Source organism: Barbatula barbatula (genome assembly GCF_947034865.1).
Source record: "Barbatula barbatula genome assembly, chromosome: 11".
NCBI classification, from domain to species: Eukaryota; Metazoa; Chordata; class Actinopteri; order Cypriniformes; family Nemacheilidae; genus Barbatula; species Barbatula barbatula.
This window is the reverse complement of record NC_136774.1, coordinates 15,338,101-15,356,843: the sequence shown is the minus strand read 5'-3', so window position 1 is coordinate 15,356,843 and position 18,743 is coordinate 15,338,101. Positions and strand designations below refer to the sequence as shown.

General features: G+C 39.0%; 2 protein-coding genes across 3 annotated transcripts; one reads left to right on the top strand and one right to left on the bottom strand.

Moving 5' to 3' along the window:
- Positions 1–118: 118 nt before the first annotated feature.
- fsbp (fibrinogen silencer binding protein) lies at positions 119–3,444 on the bottom strand. The gene is made up of 4 exons (XM_079466954.1): positions 2,292–3,444; positions 2,099–2,204; positions 1,925–1,986; positions 119–1,062 (listed from the first exon to the last, which is right to left on the bottom strand). The coding sequence occupies exons 1-4, from the start codon at positions 2,586–2,588 to the stop codon at positions 535–537; spliced, it is 993 nt and encodes a 330-aa protein (XP_079323080.1). The 5' UTR covers positions 2,589–3,444; the 3' UTR covers positions 119–534.
- An 81-nt stretch (positions 3,445–3,525) lies between these two features.
- wdr6 (WD repeat domain 6) lies at positions 3,526–10,039 on the top strand. 2 transcript variants are annotated; one of them, XM_079467485.1, is made up of 7 exons: positions 3,526–3,595; positions 4,749–4,855; positions 5,198–7,838; positions 8,068–8,145; positions 8,569–8,685; positions 8,772–8,866; positions 9,385–10,039. In XM_079467485.1, exons 2-7 carry the CDS (start codon positions 4,774–4,776, stop codon positions 9,945–9,947), a joined length of 3,576 nt encoding a protein of 1,191 aa, XP_079323611.1. In that variant the 5' UTR covers positions 3,526–3,595; positions 4,749–4,773; the 3' UTR covers positions 9,948–10,039. The 2 variants fall into 2 exon arrangements, with proteins under 2 accessions (XP_079323611.1, XP_079323610.1); XM_079467484.1 differs by having other exon boundaries at positions 3,543–3,669.
- The last annotated feature ends 8,704 nt before the right edge of the window (positions 10,040–18,743 follow it).

Sequence of the window (18,743 nt, the reverse complement as noted above, 5' to 3'; positions counted from 1 at the left end):
TTGCAGATAATCTCTTAATTTGTTCCTCATCGGCATGTGTTAATCAAATCTGAATGTGAGCAAATCCTCAATGAAATTCTGAATAGACAGAAGTATTGATGAGAGGGTGGACAAGAAGAGAAATTAAACCTTTAATGGGTTTTAAAGCCCCCAATATCCCCTCCATCTGATAAAAAACACTGGCATTCTTTCTGACTAGTTTGCCAGTAAAAATAACAGAACTGATTTCTACAATGAATTTCTTTTCTTTCCCCAATGTGAAATCTGTCGAGATTTATGCAAAAGATACAAAATAAAATTCCAAAGGCATAAAAAAAGTTAACAATTCTCAGAGCATTTTTTGCATTAATTTTGTCTATCAAGAGAATGTATTTTGATTTTGTTTGAAGGATGTGAAAATAGAAATACACAACATACTGTACATTTACAGTACATTCATAATGTACAAGACAATTGTTTTATAAATAAACAGCAAAGCTAAAAAACCTTTCCAAAAGAAAGTTAATAAAGCTAAGATGTCATAAACATCAGTGTTCAGGTCTGTGGATTGTCATCATCCTCACTGTCACTGCTAGAGAGCGGAACTTCTCCACCCATCTTCAGTAGTTTTGCTTGATAATATCTCTTTTTGGCCTGTGCAGCTTTCTCTTTCTGTTTCACAGCTTTTCTCTTCTCCTCCCACACACACTGCTGCAGGAGCAACAGGCTCATTGTCTGCTGATGCTCCAGTTCAAACAGTTCCTGTCTGCGAGCCTCCCATTTTGTGGAATCTGTTACTGTTGATGAGTTCTCAGCTGATCCTCCAGCAGGAACATGTGAAACTGCAAAATCTCTGTGTACGGTGTCAGAGTTCATGGCCTGAGTCCTTGATGCTGAGCCTGAGGTGCTTCCGGTATGGCTGGGATAGAGGAGAATGGGATAACTGGATCTGGAATGTGACCGGAAACGTTTTGGGAGGGGTGGAGAGGAGTCATGGCCACGGGGAATCCCAGAGTTGACTGGTGGCTGGGTATGTGAGGCCAGGCCAAGGTCAATGGCTAAGCTCTCCTTGCTGTCTGTTTCCTGTTCAAAAAAAGGAAGTTTGCAAATCACATCCACCCTCCAGTCATGGGTTACTCAGAGGTAATACAAATAATGTTAAATAAAGAATAGGTGTTTTCTATCATAGCTATACTATATTATTATGTTGTGCGATATTGACGAATTAGCATCCAGGACCAGATTTAATGTCTACTTCCTGTTTAAGTAGGAAGTTTGTAAATAACCTTCTCAAGCTTAGCATGAGATACTTCACAAAAAGGTCATAATAAAGTATGTAAATAATGAATAGGTGTTTTGCATCATAGCTATACTATATTATTATGTTGTGAGATATTGACGAATTAGCATCCAGGACCAGATTTAATGTTTACTTCCTGTTTAAATAGGAAGTTTTCAAATAACCTTCTCAATCCTAACATGAGATACTTCACAAAAAAGGTCATAATAAATCATGTAAAACAATGAATAGAGTGTGTGAATTTTGACGTCACTTTCCCAGGTGAACATGGTGGGACACGCTCCCCTGGGTGGCAAAAAGCTAAATGAATAGGAAAATAGGAGAAACAAAGAAACCGGGACTAAAACATGCAATTATTTGCTGAAATTACAAGCAGCTGGACTCGACGGTGATCCTTTAGACTTCCCTACGACTGACAAAGGAATCGGGTGTTCCTGGACACTGAAATGTTTTTAGCAGTCATTTTAGCAGTGTTCATGTGGTAAAGTGACAACACGTCCATACCCTCTATAGGTGTTTAGCATTGTACTATATATTACTATATTATGCAGTATTGACCAATCAGCATCCGGAACCATATATAAAATACAAAATGAAGTTTACTCTGATATTTTTTCCAACCATCACCTAAAAAAACATTCTTACATTATTTTGACTGTGCTCAGGATCTTCATGTTCACTTCCATTAGTGCCCAAGAACCCTTTCACTACAGGTAAGAAAGAAACTCAATTAATCTCCTTTCTATCAATACAGAAATTACAGATTGGAAGAGCAATAGTTTCTTACCCAGTAAAAGAAATCACATGATTCTAAATTACCTGCTCCAGGTGATCCGCTCCTACCCGAGGCAATGCTACCGTCTCCATCCATCTCTTCCAAGCAGGAGGTCAGGTTTGGAACCAGAGCAATCACTTGCCTCTGCACCTGCCGGGCACCAGAGACATACAGTAGATAATGTTTGGAAATCCATAAGGATTCTTAAATCTCACAGAATTACAAACACACATTTACCTGAGTAAGTGTGGACACAGGAAGCCCACCGGCCTGCTGCTCCTGTCGTTTCTGAAGAGCCACACGACATTCCACCTTCAGCCGCTTCCACAGTGTCTTCAGGGACCCAATGCTGCTGGGTGGTCGATTAGGGAACGCCGTATTAAAGGCCTGAGACAGCTCTGCCCACACAGCGTTCCGGTGAACAGTAGTGTTGGTGTCCTTCCGAAAATCCTGAACTGTGTCCACCACAGCATGAATTCTCTTAAGCAGGAACAGCTTCTGTTCCAAGGTGAAGTTTGGCATGCGGTATGTCATGGTGACAAGCACCGAGTTTGCGATTTGATGTGTAGCCTATGCACACTAAGACTTGCAGGTGTTTGGGTAACTTAATTTATTCACAAAAATGTATATAGAATTTATAAAGACACTATTTTAAAAAAAGAACAGTCACTTTTACAATTTCATGTCTGCTGCTCAAAGGGTCACGCATGTGTGTCACATGTGCGACTGTATTTTAATGGACAGAAAGCGAAACTGAGTCACATTTTTCAAGAATCATCCGATCACTGCTCCTAACATCCAAACCTGCTCCACCTCTCGGAGGAATTCATGAGGGAACAAAGCCTTGGCTGGTTCACTATCCATCAAGAATATTAAATCACACACGTACTGCGCTTTTGTTAAACGCAAGAAATTCAACGCACGAACACAATCGGCAAATCCTTTGATTCATTTAAGGTAACATAACAAGTAAAGCAGATGGCATTTCAGTCATTTTCACCCGCTAACCAGAGCTCGAAACCCGAGCATCGCACTAGAGCAGTCAACCCGGACTGCGGTCTAGACCGGAGCTCGAGATTAACGTTATGCTCCTCTGCATTTACACAAGAGTGTGAGATAAGCAAATGTTGCTTTATTTATTATTTTATTTTCCCTACTTACATGCAATTATCAGTCTGACGGTTTTATTCCGAAAATATACTTAAATCCCTAACCTCCAGGGTTTGAGCGGTGCGTATAAATTTTAAACAACAGACAGGAGACACATGCGCAAAATGACGCTCCGGGCGTATAAAATTGGCAGTTCAATAGACTGTGCATTTCATATGATTGGTATACAATTCTCCCGAGTTCTACTGTAGACATATGGTTTATGCATCAGGCAAGATGCACAGATGTCAGAGTTTAGCAGCAGAGAGCGCTGGTCGTTTCAGCCAATAGTTAAGAGTTATGGTGCAGCGTGTGCAGTTTTGTGAAATGTGATTGGCCGATGCCCGATGTCAATGAGGAAGCGTGAAGAACACGAGTATGAGCAACTGAACGTGAGCAAAATATACAAATATTCTCTTTAATTTTACCCCGAATAATGTCACGATCTCTACAGTGAAGACTTGAGGTAAACTGAACTTGTTGCGTTATTTTGACAGATTAAGTGTAGTACAGGAATTTTGTTTGTTTAAATTACGTTCTTTGTAATATTCAGCGCTTAATGTGTCTGAGAATGTAGTCCTGCACTGATATCATTTTCATATATTTGATTTAAACTACTGTCACTGAGGAAAAAATAGAAACACCATTCTAATGGATTCAAAGGGATAGTTCACCCAAAAATGACAATTGTTATCATGTATTCACCCTCAGGTTGTTTCAAACTAAAATGTCTTTGTTCTGTTGAATACAAAGAAAGATATTTGAAAGAATGTAAGCAATTTTCAGTTCTGGACATCATCCACTACCATAGAAAAAATATTGTATATTTTGTGTTGAACACAAATGAGAAATTTTAAGTATCTCAGTTCTGGGGCACATTTAACTACCATTGAAGTTTTCCTGAACTGAAAATTGCTAAAATTCTTCCAAATATCTTTCTCTAACCCTTTAATGGTTATAATGGGAATTGTATTGGTTTTAATGGAAAGTGTAGCTGTCTCTGCTTGTAATGTTGGGTTTTATTGGTGAGATGTTATGTGGCAAATGAGAACCAATAGAATTACAATAAATCTTACTAGAATAATGCTAAACACACTGTTTAGGTTTTAATGGTATACAGTGTTTTCGTAAATGAAAACATAACTTATTATTTTAGGTTTGTTTATTTGATGCTTGTGTCTGTACAAATGATTCTTTAAGTCACCACGAAGGTGGAAGGAAGAGGAGCTTAATGTTTTTGATTAAGGATTACAAGTGCAAATGGATAAAAAAATGAATGGTGTGCACGGAAACATCATTTATAAAAACCACAGCAACACTGCGTAAAACCCTTTGAATTTCCCTGTTTGATTTCATGGTGACTTTAAAGCAGTGGTTCTCAAACTGGTTTCCCCAAGATGGTTCCATGGGGCCACATATGTTGTGTCTTTTTATGAAATATAACAATTTATAAAAAATTCTATGCAATCAAACATCAGAAAAATAAGAAGATTTTATGTTACTGTATTGTATAACTTAACATGTTTTCGGTAATGTTTGTGTTAGGGTCTGGAAGTTGCCACTGTATTAAATGGCATTCTCTGGGGAGTCTGCTGTGCTTGTTGCCCCTGTGACTGCGCTGGAGTTTCTGGACGATGACTTCCTGCTGACAGGTGATTGACACTTATAAGTCTTTACTATATTACAGTTTAATGGACTCCGGTGTGACACTATCTCCAGTTCTCTAGTAGCATTAGGGTTGACTTACATTGTGGTTAATCCTTAAAAGTTTGTAAACCTACAGTATGTTTTTCCAAGCATGGAATGCTTATAACCATTTGTTTATAGTACATGCACAGATTTGGTTTATTATCAGTTGTTACTTCATGTAACCACCACATTTTAATATGCACAGTTTTAAAATACCTTAATTTACCTGTGAGCTATTTTGTAATTATAGCATTTTTGTAAATGCCCATCTTTTGTATGATGAATGCTTCTTGGTTCTTTTTCAGGTGAAGGACCAATCCTGTCTGTGTACAGTCTTAAAACATTACCTACAAAATGTGCGTCTTTGAATGTTCTCCATAACTTCCGTATCCATGGGATAAGACCTAGAAAGAAACCGCAATCTGAAGAAAGACAACCCAACACCATAATTTCATCTGAAGGTTCTGTTTGGAACGAGGAAGAACGGCTGGTTGTTTTTGGAGGTAAAGGCGTGCGTCTCATCACCTTCAGCTTTCAAGGGCAGTGCCTGAAGCCGTCTGGCCCTCTCTTTGAGCTGCAAGATTGGGTGCTAGACATTCATTGGCTGGAAGGAGAACCCCACACACGTTTGGCTGTATCCTTGGCTCACAATGCCATGCTGCTCCTAGAGGCAGAATCCGGTAATGTTCTTTCCTTCTGCTCTTGTGTAGAGACCTGCCTTCTCTACTCTGCACTTATAATTGGCTCAAACTGGGATTCTTTAGTTTTGGTGGGCGGAACTGTTTTTAACCAGCTGGTGCTTTGGAGACCCAGAGTTAGCAAACCTGATGGCCAATCCCAAGTAGAGAGACGTTTGCAGGGCCACAGTGGAGTCATTTTTAACCTCTGCTACCTCCAAAAACCCGGATGGCTGGCATCAGCCTCGGATGACCGCAGCGTTCGCGTGTGGAATCTTGGCTCGCTCAGCGGAGATGCTGGTTGCGGAGAGGAATCGCCCACATGTCTGCGGGTGCTGTACGGGCACCAGGCCCGGGTGTTCTGTGTCAGGCTTACGCCCACCCGTGTGTTCAGCGCTGGGGAAGATGGAGCGTGCTTACTCTGGGAATGGGGAGGCGAAGGAAAGGTGGGACGTACTCTAAGAAGGCATAAGTCAGGTGGGGTGAGGTCTCTGGCTGTCAGCTGTGGAGGGGGGTGGGTCGCAACTGGAGGGGCTGATGGAGAGATTAGAGTGTGGAGAGTGGCGCAAGAGAATAAGAAAGATGAAGAAGTTCAGGTGGATCTGGGGTTCACAGCACAAGGTTGCCCTAAAGTGATCAGATTAGTGGGTGAAGGTGAGGATGCAAAAATTCTAGTCTGTACTGATCAGGGAGAGGTGTGTCTCAATCGGAGTCAAAACTGGGATGTCATTTGGCAAGGGGGAGCTGACTTCCAGTCATATTGTGTAATGGAGGTCACAAGCATCCAGAAATCCAGTTCTGTTGTGTTGATTTGTGCTGTGGGTAATCTCAACGGAGGTGTCCAGTTGTTCCCTGTGGGACAGCCAGATGTGGGTGTGTTGCTAAAAGCCGGTCACGGTAAAGTTCACTCTGTGCTTTGGGTAAAGAGTGTGTTTGACAGGTGCGAGGGTTTGTGTCTTCTCGCATCGGGCTCTGAAGGGTTGGTGTATAGGTGGAAAATAACAGTGTTAGAAAGTGAGACAGGTCTGCAAATAGAGAAGAAAATACTTCCTCCCTTTCTGTTGCCACCTTGTGCCAAACGCTGGCTGACCGCTGCCGTTGCTCTATCACACAAAGAGGGGTTGTACCTGTGTGGTGACCGCCGAGGGTCACTACTGCTCTACACTGAAACGGAGAGAAATGACCAAAGAATCAAAGACTTGAAAGATACAGAGGCTGAGAAAAGCCAACAGAGAGCAGAGCAAGAAGAACTCAACAAGACTGAAAATATAATTAGCTTAAAGGAAAACATTGACTCTCTGTCTCCCATCAGCACCCTCTTCGGTGTCCATGGAAAGCAGGGTGTGACGTCTGTGTGTGAGCATCAGGGTTTGTGTTACACTACAGGTCGAGATGGATGTGTAAGAATACTAACTATCGAAGAAAAGGTTTTGACTGTCCGTCGAATTCAGCGAGCCTGCAGAGGAATGGACTGGCTGGAGAAAGTTCTTTTTCTGAACTCTCACAGACCAGAACTAGCAGAGATGATTGAAAGGGTTGAGGAGAGGGAGGAGGTAAGAAATACTGAAAGCATCGCTGAGGCTCGCTTCGTCATGGTTGGCTTCCACTCCATAAACTTTGTTATATGGGACCCACACAGACAAGAGAAACTCTTATCGGTTTCCTGTGGAGGAGGCCATCGATCCTGGGTGTACAGACTCCCGACACACACACACCCTCAGCTGCACACGCTCGCACAGGGCACTCTAGTGTTCATCAAACAAGGAGCCGTCATCGCGTCTCGTTCATTAGCGTCCGCAAAAGCAGATGGGAATGGACACACGCTTAAAGAGGGGCTTCATGGACGAGGCATCGGATGTGTGCACCGACTTGGTTGTCTCACAAACGCATCATCAGAACTTTGGGAAGTTTTTGTTACTGGTGGGGAGGACACCACAGTAAGTGTACTTGCCATTAAACCGCAGAGTGGAACTGTGAAGGTGCTCGCTGTTCTAACAGACCACATCTCGAATGTACGCACGCTGGCTACAATCAATAGAGGAGAAGGGAATGAAAGTGGGATGAATGACAACACCTCAGCCCTCTCGTTTATGGTGTTCTCGGCAGGAGGACGGGCCCAGCTGCAATGTTACAGGATTCTGATTCGTCTGGATGATCTGCTGGGTCAGCCAGTCTGTCAGGTGACTCAGATAGCTGGCCATAGATTGGATGAGCAGTGGGAACGGAAGCGGAACCGACACAAGACTGTCAAAATGGATCCTGAGACTAGGTTTGTGTCTGTATATGTTTATAATAGTACTCTAATTTTATGTATTTTTTGTCAGATGAGAGACAGTTTTTCACAAAAAAAGGTTTTTCGAACCCAGTAGGGTTCTTGCAACCTGCTACTGACCACTAGAGGTCAGACAAAGCTAACGTACCCACATGTGGTGTAAAGATCACTATCCTTGTGTTCTTGTTAAAGAGCAATTTGTTCAAATGCTTTTCCATTATTGCAGGTACATGTCTATGGCTGTGGTGCATGATGGGAAAGAACGCGTCCTCCTAGTTTTGGGCTGTAGTGATGGTGCAGTAAGGTGCTTTGATTTTTGTGATTTAAAAGATATGAATTAGGGTTGTCACAATATCAGATTTTCACGATTATTGTGGCCAAAATATTTCACTGTAAAAATATTATTGTTGTACCTATTGAAATCTATTAAAATAAATTATTGATGCTATCAGGCAAATCATTGTTGATTTGGTTTATTTTGTGTTTTTTGGCCAAAGAATTACACTCGTGTGGGGACAGGCAGACTGTCATCTGCTAAGTTGAAGTGTCGACCATAAACTAACACTGAATTGTTTATGATAATCATATTTGTAGTGTCAATATGATGTCAGCCATCAGTTATTAATACCATAGTTATTATCAACAAGGGTATATTGTGATACCACTAATATGAATGAAAGAAAAATGTTGTTAACATTAGTGTTTAATATATTGTGTTGTTTTTTAGGCTGTTTGGTGTGACTGAGAGCAACAGAAGAATTGAGATGCTATGGGAATGTTTTTATCATCAGAGGTGTGTGCTCAGCGTCGCCACACACATGCTGAAGGACTCGCAGGGCAAAGAGTGAGAAAACACTTATCAAATACTTTTAAGAAACATTTTATGTTTCCATATTTTTATTTTGAACACGTATTTTCTCTCTTTCTCAGACTTTTGTTGCTGTTCAGTGGCACTACAGATGGTTGTATATCTGTGTGGGATTTAACAGCAGTTTTGAACAGTAAGGCCAGTGTCAGCTGGCAGGGTGAGTCATACACATACCAGACCGTAACCACTTTTTAATTAAGTGGTTATTTTTTTATTTTTGTAAGATTAATTGTATGTGAGGAGGAGATGTTCTTGTTTCTGTCTTTTGCCTATAATACAATTTTTTTTAAATTATTGTTAGTTTTATGAATTTGTTATATTGTGTTTATGTTCAAAAAGTTAAGTAAAATATATTAATATTAACAAGATGTGCCACTGCCCTTTCAATGAATGGCAAGGAATGCATTTTCAATCAATTTTGTTTTGTGCTTTTGCGATTGTCACTATTTATTTGTTATTTATTTAGTTTGGTTTTTGGTTATTTTCAGTTAATCATTTTAGTGCCTCGTTTTATCATTTACACGTTTTTCAAATAATATTTAGGCCAATATTTGATTTATTATTTAATTAAAATAAAGTTATAATAGTTTTACTAAACTATAATAACATTGTTTGATACCAGAGAGTTGTGCTAAATGTTTCTGCGAATAATGATTTATTCTGTGTGTGCATTAGGTCCACCTGCCCCATTCTTTTCCATACCGGTTCATCAAAGTGGTGTCAATACTCTTGCATTATCACAGTGGACAGTCCCTGGACAAACAGAAGAAAATCTTATCTCATTGGCAAGTGGTGGAGATGATGGACAGCTATCTTTGCTGCATATCATGGTAGATAAAGAACAGCGGGAAAATGGAGGCTTGTCTTTACAGCTGCGTTCTCATTGGTCAGTCCCCTTAGCACACTCTTCCCCCGTTACCGGGTTGTGTTTGATAAGCCCTACCTTGCTGGTGTCAACCTCACCGGACCAGCGCATGTGTTTGTGGAGTTTGAGCCGTGATGGACTGATGAACCCACAGAAGGTGCTGTTCTCACACACTGCAGATGCTGCTGGTTTGTGGGCATGGTTAGATCCTGGACCAGTAGGAGGAGCCTGGGTTGTTGTGTGTGGACAGGGATTGCAGATGTTTAAGTTAACACAGGGAGAGATGGATAAACAGAATAAAAATGTTGAAATGAGGCAAAGAGGTGATGAGAGAAGGAAAGTGATGTTTTCGCATCGTTTCTTGAAGACTTGATGTTGACTTTAATTTACATTGCATATTTATAAATTAAGATACCAAAGAGTTTTAACCGTAAAGTTTTTCAATAAAAGTTTTGAATTAATGTGTACGTGTAACATTCTTTTTGTCTACTTTAGTGCTGATAGGAATTTTTTTTTTTGTTTATCTTGTGAGGTCTTAACACATTATAACTGAAATGTATGGACATCTGACTGATGTGTGAATGTTTCTAATGATCTTTCTGATGATAATGTAAACCTGATCTACTAGATCTTGACAATAGTATAAATATGTATGATTTGTTCATTTTTAATGGATCTGGAGTCGGTCCAGGTTGGTTGAATGTGATCTAGGCAACTCGTACTACCATTTGGTACTTCCTCTAATTTTAATACAGGTGTTTCAAAAAGTAAATTCTTTTATGATGTATGATTTTGCACTTGCATATGTGTTTATAAGTGCATGTGGCCCACAATTTAAAGTTGGTTTCATAGGTGTATAATGTTTCCAAGTTTTTCTGGGCTCCAGGCCAGCAGGTATATATCCACGTGGGTGAATGAGTGAGAGAGAGGGTACACCGAGTGTTGGGGGGCTTTGGCTGTGTAACTAAGTATAAATATTTCACCTCCGTCTCCAATTCCCTTTTGTTCATCATAGCTGTACTATGGCCAACCCCTTTTAATCCACAGCAGAACGAATGAAAGCCAGAGAGAGAAGACATCGGAGAGATATAAACTACAAAAGCTCTATTAGGGTTTACACAATGTGAAAGAAGATTTTTTTTTGTTTTTAAATCTGTATAATATTGTTATAATTGTAATAATTGGATTAAATGGCTGTGACATGGCGTGATCAATTTTAAAAGAAAAGATTTCTGGGGAAATGAAAGGGGTAAGTATGAAATAACTATGGAAATACTTAAGCCATCCTATGATGGAAATTATGACGAATTGGGCGAATGTTGTTCTGCTTAACTGCTCACCAAGGTCATGGGTTCAAAGCCCAAGGAATTCATAATCTGTTTTAGAAAAAGCCTCTGCAATGTAGAGTAAATGTGCTCAATTTAAATGACGTTGGGTCTATCCTGAATAAAGAGGTCCCGATGTGTCCCGAGCTTTGGTGAAGGATGTCACGATTCAGCAGGGCTTGTTGAAGAACAAGCAGCAGAAGAACAGCAGGATGCCACAAAAACGAAAGAAGAAAAATGCTGAAGTTGAGAAAGTAAGTCCAGATCATAATTTTATATTTACAAAGACAAATACCCTTACATGTGAATGCTATACAACCCCACTAACTGACAGTCAGTCAAGTTCATGATTTGTTTATATTTTTCCATGCAGGTCGGTGGAGGGATGATGTCACGAGGTTTCCTCTGATTGGTTCATCTGGTGGCAGAACTGCAGGTAAAGGTAATGCATAACTTGCTCACTAGTCACCCAGACTGCAAGGGTTGTGCGATTTCACCATGCTTATACATTGATACCCTTGAGGTCATTGTTGTTTTTATGTAACTTTAGACTTACAGTGGTTTAAAAATTCATGTTTGAGGTATGACACTGTTTAATTTATGTTCTGGAGCAAGACGGCAAGTCTTTTCAAGTATTAACCACAGTCAATATTTTAAAACTTGAATTGAAAGCTGTTATTCTTAAAACTTATTAGAAATTCTAGAGCGTAACCAATGCCGAATGAGAACCACTCGGTTGGCCTACAAATTGACAGAATATTTGAACACATCTAGGATATTATTATAATGACATGCTTGTTTTTGATTGTGTATACCTGTAAAAAGATTGTTTTGGAAATTGATGTAATATTAGCTTGTTTGACTGGATAACAGATGCATGTGGCAAAATGCTGAACTGTTTGATTCTGTCCGTACAACGTTACATTGTATCTGTCTGTTTCTGAATCGTAATTTGTGTATTGTCATGTTTTGTTTTTAGCGAGGCCTGCTCCCCCCATCTCCTCCGCCACCCTCCCCGACAGCATGGCACCCTGGGAAGGCTCCTCCCACTCCGATTCCTCCTTTGCCAGTTTCCCCACTCCACTTTCACCCCTTCCTCCTGCTCACTCTAATAAGCCAATCATCTCACGGGAGACCCAGCCCCCACCACCCCCTCCTCAAATCAAAAATACTAAACCGGAGAATGGGCAGAGTGGCAGGGTAAAACGTAAGCCCCTCCCACCAAGATATCCACCTAGACCTCCTAGGTTACCACCTTTGAGGCAAATCACAAATCTTAGCTTCTCTCGGAGCTTCACATTTTCATTTTTTGAGCTGCCGGTTCATCAGTCTGCACAGAGCCGAGCAGAGAGACTCAAAGATCTTACTGTGCTTTTAAAGCAGTTTCAGTACTGATGCTCAGTAATGAGGAAATTAATTTACCATGATCTTACACTCGGTGTGAATGTCTAATTCTTTGGATTGAATCTTGGAAACCTTTTTGCTTTATTTCCTGTTTGAGGTGCAAGTTTGTAAAGATTTTAATGGAAACAAAATACACGCGTTAAAGGGACAGTACAATAACACAATAACATTTTAATGATAAATGATTTTAAAAATGTGTCGTCATTTATTTTTCCTCTTGTCACTTTAAACCTGTATGACTTTCTTTCTTCTGCAGAAGAAGATATTTCGAAGAATATTGGTATATTGGTACCCAATGCCGTTGTTCGGTTAATTTTCTTCAAAAAATCTTCTTTTGTGTTCTGCAGAAAAAAGTCATACAGGTTTGAAATGATAAGAGGGCAAATAAATGATGACAGAATTTTCATGTCTCTCTATCTCTATCTACACTTTGGGTCATTCACTTATTATTACATTTTTGCACTCTATAGGCTCAAAACCCCAAAAAGTAACACAAAATCAAAATTTCCCCCACTTTGAATTGTTTGTTCTATTTTTCTTTTTTAGATTTATATTAATTGTGCACAGTTGTAATGGTGATTTGTATTTTGGTTTAGGGTTATATAAGGTCCCACGATTTGTATATCATTGTACTGTAAACAATAAAAATATTGAAGGACAGAAACCTGAATGAAAAAAAACACGGACGGAGTGAGTTTTTATTGACCAGTTAAATTCATGTGGTGTTGTAATCCGCTTTTACATTTTTTCTGCACATACTGTCAAACGTACAAATAAAGCATGTCAGCCTTTTATCTGCTGTACAGAAGGGGCTCCACAGTTTGACTGGCAACTGCATTATTGAATGTTTCGGCATAAAGCTCTGCCCGTAATAAGGAAATCATGTAATTATTGTCAGGGGGAAATATTCTAGACAAAACAAAAGCTAAATTAGCATAAGGTCTGTCAGCCAAAGCCGTCACCTGAGGGACATTGTGTAACATGTTCTCTGTTCTCAGGAGTGGTAGATTGAAAAATTTTAACCTTTGATCAGTGATAATCCCAAGGCGAATGCAGCCATATTGCCTATTCATTGGACTGATCTAACATGTGTCATACGATGGCTGTTCCAAATATTTAAGAGGTAATAATAATAAGTAGATAATTAGAAAAGGTAAATGAAAGGTAAAGACCTCTTGTCCTTCTCTCTCACGGCATAAAAGACTGGATTAATTGGTGTAGAAGTAGAAGTGATAATGGGCTTTGCTTTCAGTTCAAGGACAAAGTAGCTGTGCACACGAAAACAATCATGCACACTTACAGTGATATATTCTTATTTCTCATTCTGACAGATGAACAATCAAAGACCTTCAAAAAATTTAAATCCTGATCAGAGCTGTGGGGTGAATGAAGCACAGCTAGATATCCTGGGACAGTGCTGTGGAATCAAGTCCCAGACAGTGGAATAGTTGAAGATAGAACTCTGATCAATATGGTTGAGTATTATTTGTAAAAACAAAATGCATCCTTAATGTATTTGTCTATGACAGGTGTTTGGGTCTGAAGCTAAAGAGCGGTTTCTTCTCTCCTGTCATGGCTGCCACAATACTCAATACAATACACAAATGAGAAAAAAAACCTCGTAGGAGATCTGATATTAGGAGTCAGTGTGGGAATCATGCACCTTGTTTAACACATGCACACCTGTATTACCAACAGCACACCTCCAAAATACCTGTATGTCCTGAGCTTAAGCCTCAAACATGCACCTAATTCGGAAATGACATAAACGGAAAATGACCAGGACATGAGCGTCCATCATGATTTTATTTTCATCTGTTTCTCGTTGAAGACATTTACAGAACTACTGTCACCTTGAAGCCTTTTCCTAGCACATTTCATAATGCACAATTTCCATTTTGAGTGTGATGACAGACAAATAAAGTGACTGAAATGACAACTTCCATTGTACTAAACATCAAGCATTCGTCTACAAGGATTTGTTGTTTATTGTTCAAATCTTCTTTTGTTTCTCTCTGTGGGGATTTCTAATGCTCGGCTGACTGCAGTTCCTAGTGTTGGTTCTGTATTCTTCATCTTTTTCATATTTGGAACTGGCAAACACATCTCTGTGGGTAAGCACCCACACACATATACAGAAACACACTTCTCTTGCTCTGTCTGTCTAAAAAGGATATTATGTTTGTATCTATACTTTTTTTAAACAATCTCTGATCCATTCACTTTTTTTAGATGTGGTTTGAATTTTCATACAGATCTCTCTAACTTGTTGGTTCACAGGTACTTTCGCTGTCCTTTCCGTCATGGTCAGTACAGTGACAGGTGATGCGGTGTTGCCAGGCAACGGAGCAGATGAAGATGAAAGATGAGGCAGAGACCTCTAGAGTTGCCTTTGCAGCTTAATTGACCGTTTTTTTGTGGTCTAATGGAGATAAAACACACAAACCTTAAAAAGCCCTTAATAGAAGCAATACTCTCCATACTAAGATGAACACTTTTTGACCCATAGCACCCTAAACCTACCAAGCCGGTTCATATTATTAGACATCATATTTAAATCAATAGAGCTTTGTATTAGCCTTCTAATAAATGTGTTTGCTTTATTCATAGTGGAGGAAAGATGCTGAACTCACGCTGGAGCACTCAATTTCCCTCCATTTGAGTGCAAAAGCAATATGTGATTTGTTTTTACCTTACAATTTTTGTAAATGTTGAATGTCTTTTAACCGGATTTGTTTCTTTGTCCATGTTCTTAGATTATCTTTGCCACCCTGTCTTCAGTGCAGTTTGATTTGTCTGGTCGATATGGAATCATTGGCCCCATACCGACTGGGTCAGCAAAATGTAGACTTTCATTACAATACAATTTAGCTGAAAGTGTTTTGGCTTTAAAACTCATTTTCTCACTATTTTAATATTTCCCTCTCTCTGTCTGTAGACTTTCACCCCCTCTCTTTTACCATTTGTCGCCTTTCGGGAGCTCTTATTGCGATCTCTTGCGCTTGCAGTGATGGGCTTTGGTTTTAAAGCATCTGGGCTTGATGTTGCCTCATAAACATGTGTCCTTTCACAGCAAGGTTTTGGGATCACAGCAGAACTGATAATGTCTAGGGGATATTATCTAAGTGCCATTACATTAAAAAAAGTAATGCACATTACCTACCTGAATACCTGAATATTCAGTTAGAGGGGTGTTTCAGTGCTTTCCAGAGAACGGATTCATGTCTCTAAGCAAGGTGCAGGAAAGTACACTTGGACAAACTCGGGTATGAATATCTGGAATCATATACCATGAAAGTCTTTGAACAGGTGTTACAGGCTTTATTCAGATGATATGCAAAACATTACATTGTAAATGATTAAGTTGTCATTAAGTAACAGGTTAAGACATTGATCATAAACATCTGTGTCATTCCTATCAACAAAGGTTGATAAGAAACAGAACACCATGGATTTCGCAATAAATTAATTAAGGTGTAGGTGGGGACTATGAGACGGTCTGAATCACTTGTAAATATTTTGTCTGCCATATCTTATGTCTCTCTTTCTTCCTCTATCTCTTCTTTGGTATCCGCCTTCATAATTTTGTTGATTCTTATGAAGTTTAGTCCCCTCTTTCAGAAGCTACCAGATGGTCCTAAACCACCTCATTTCACAAATGTATGGCCAATTAAGTGTTTTCTTGTGATTTTTATGCTTTCATGTTACAGACAGTCTTGGTGAATCTGCATTGGGATTTATTCGCACAAGTCAAAGATGTAAAATCTGGAATACGAATCGATTAGACCTGGTGAGGGCAACTTAATGTGAATGACCCAATGACATGTTTTGGACATAATTGTATGTATCAATGGTTTCACTGGAGCTTCACTTAGGCATGCTCAGTGCTCTGGTGTTACAATTGCATTTACTCTCCTTACCGTCCCAGGGTTGATATGTAGTTTACTGTAAATCTCTCAGGTCCTCTCAGGCATATCATGGGTACAGACTGTTACAGAGACCTGCAGAAGTACTCAAGGGTAAAGCTGGTTTTGAACCTACAAATAAATGTGATGGAAAAAGGATTATACCAACCTACGTTAGTATACTGTGCAGACAGTTTAACCTGCATGTGTTCAAGAGATTGTTTCTATTCAGTAGATTGGGATTAACAAGTGAATTTCAGTTCTCGAATTGGAATCGAAAGGTTAGGAATCGGATCAATTCCTTTTCTGTATATTTTCAGTAATGTCAATTTTTAACTTGTTATCTGCTGAAAACAAGTCTTTATGAAAATGTATCATATTTTTACATACTTTATAAAGCAGTTCTCATAAATAAATATAATGTTTGCAAACCAGACAATAAGCAGGCTTCATTACCATACAAGTTAATATCTTTTTACAACTTCTAGTCAAACAATACCCCACCCTGCTATTCAGTAAAAAATGCTGGATTATTTTCAACCAAGCACTTGAGAAAGGACAATAAAGGCAGCCACAAGGTTCAATTTACCCAGAAATATATATTTGACCCAACAATTCAGATTTTGGGCTGAAAATATTTTTCTTTGCAAAATAGACAATTTACTGCTGCATGCGTTCCTACAAATAAGTAATATAGCCTATCCTTTTCAATTTGAGTATTAAGTTTAATATAAAATATATATTATATATTGTAATGCTTGTAATAGTAGTAGTGTGCCATAGGGTTTTTTTCTTATCAAAATGTGCCATGGTAGACAAAAAGTTTGGAAACACTGTTTTAGGACATGGTTAACCATCTCAAGCTAAATAATCTGTTGGTAGTCCATCTCAATCACCTAGTGAACCATCTTAGATTGGCTAATAACCCAAAATGCGTTACCTGATACTTACTCTCTCTTAATCACTAACTAATGAACAGCAGTTTGTATTCTGCGTGACCCTTTGTTTCGTATGCAGTGTTTTGTGTTTTTGTTGGGTCATAGGTAGTCTGTTCACGGCAGGCTGTGAACAGAACAAAGAAATGTATATAGTGATTTGTCCTACTATGGGAGTGAATGGTGGCCAATAACTATTTGTTATGCTTCCAAATAACTTTTTTTGTGTTCATCAGAACAAAGACATTTATAAAAATGTGAATTTTTGAGCGAACTGTTCCTTTTAGGTTGTAGGTTTTGTGATAATCATAAACTTAGATAGCGTTTGAATTAACTTGACAGATTTGGGTACATGTATTACTTTGGGCCACCAAAATCTGGGTCACACAGAAACTTAATATATTAATGAGTAGTCTTATGATCTTATTTATAGATGGTAACAACAATCATTATTTAGTTCCAGTTTTGCTACCTCTCTTTTAATTTTACCCTCCAGGACACCATGGTGTTCTGCACTACCAGGTGTGTGTGTGTGTGTGTGTGTGTGTGTGTGTGTGTGTGCGTGCGTGCGTGCGTGCGTGCGTGCGTGCGTGCGTGCGTGCGTGCGTGCGTGTGTGCGTGCGTGTGTGTGTGTCTCTTTCTGTTATTTGTGATTTAGACGCAGACATGGATGTTACTGAGCTGTGACTTTCAGAATGTATTTTCATGATGAACGGTTCCAAATGAACAGATGTGAAATAAACAAATAAGACATTCGGTTTCATTAAACATTAGAAAAAAAGCCTTATGACAAAAAACATTAGTAAATAATTGCAAATCTTCTGCCAGGTAATACTTTGTTCATAGAAATTTCATATATCCAAGTGTGCAGGTTATGGCCGCCTGTATACTGATATTTTGCAACTGCTTTGAACATGACTACGTCAGATTTCAGCTTTGGAACATTTTTATAACATAGATCTACCCTCGACACAGCATCCATAATTTACATGTAACCATTTTTTAAATAATGGTGATGATGTCAGCCATTTTGCTTTGTCTTGGTGACTAGGATTTTTAATGAATAGTTTAGTGCATGTCAATCGAAATCTGAATTCCCATTTATTGAGTTCACGTAAGGGTATTGCTGATATCTTCTTGTCTGAAGTCCCAGAAACATGTTTTGTAAATGATCATTAGAAGAGACTTTGTTCTCCAGTCTGGAGTTGGGGAGAGGCTACATTAATATTTTATATTGCTCAACATACCTGATCTGATTGTTGAAACAAAAAATACACACATTTACTTTATGTATTTCACTGTCTATAAAGGTAATTATAACATATAAACCATGAACCCACCATGCAATGAAAAGCTTTTGCATTTTTTTATTTGAAATTGATTTTCAAATTGAGAGAATCCCTGAATGTCCACAAAGGTTTTTTATGGATTTAGTTCAATTTTGCTTTACTTTACACATGTTCAGCACAAATCTCCTTATGTAAGTCTGCAGAGAGTAATGGTACCCACATAGTCAACATGCAAAAAACATGCAACATGAAGTTTCCTATCTAATCAAGTCAAGATAAGATGGCCGCCAACTACTATTGAAGTGCCCATC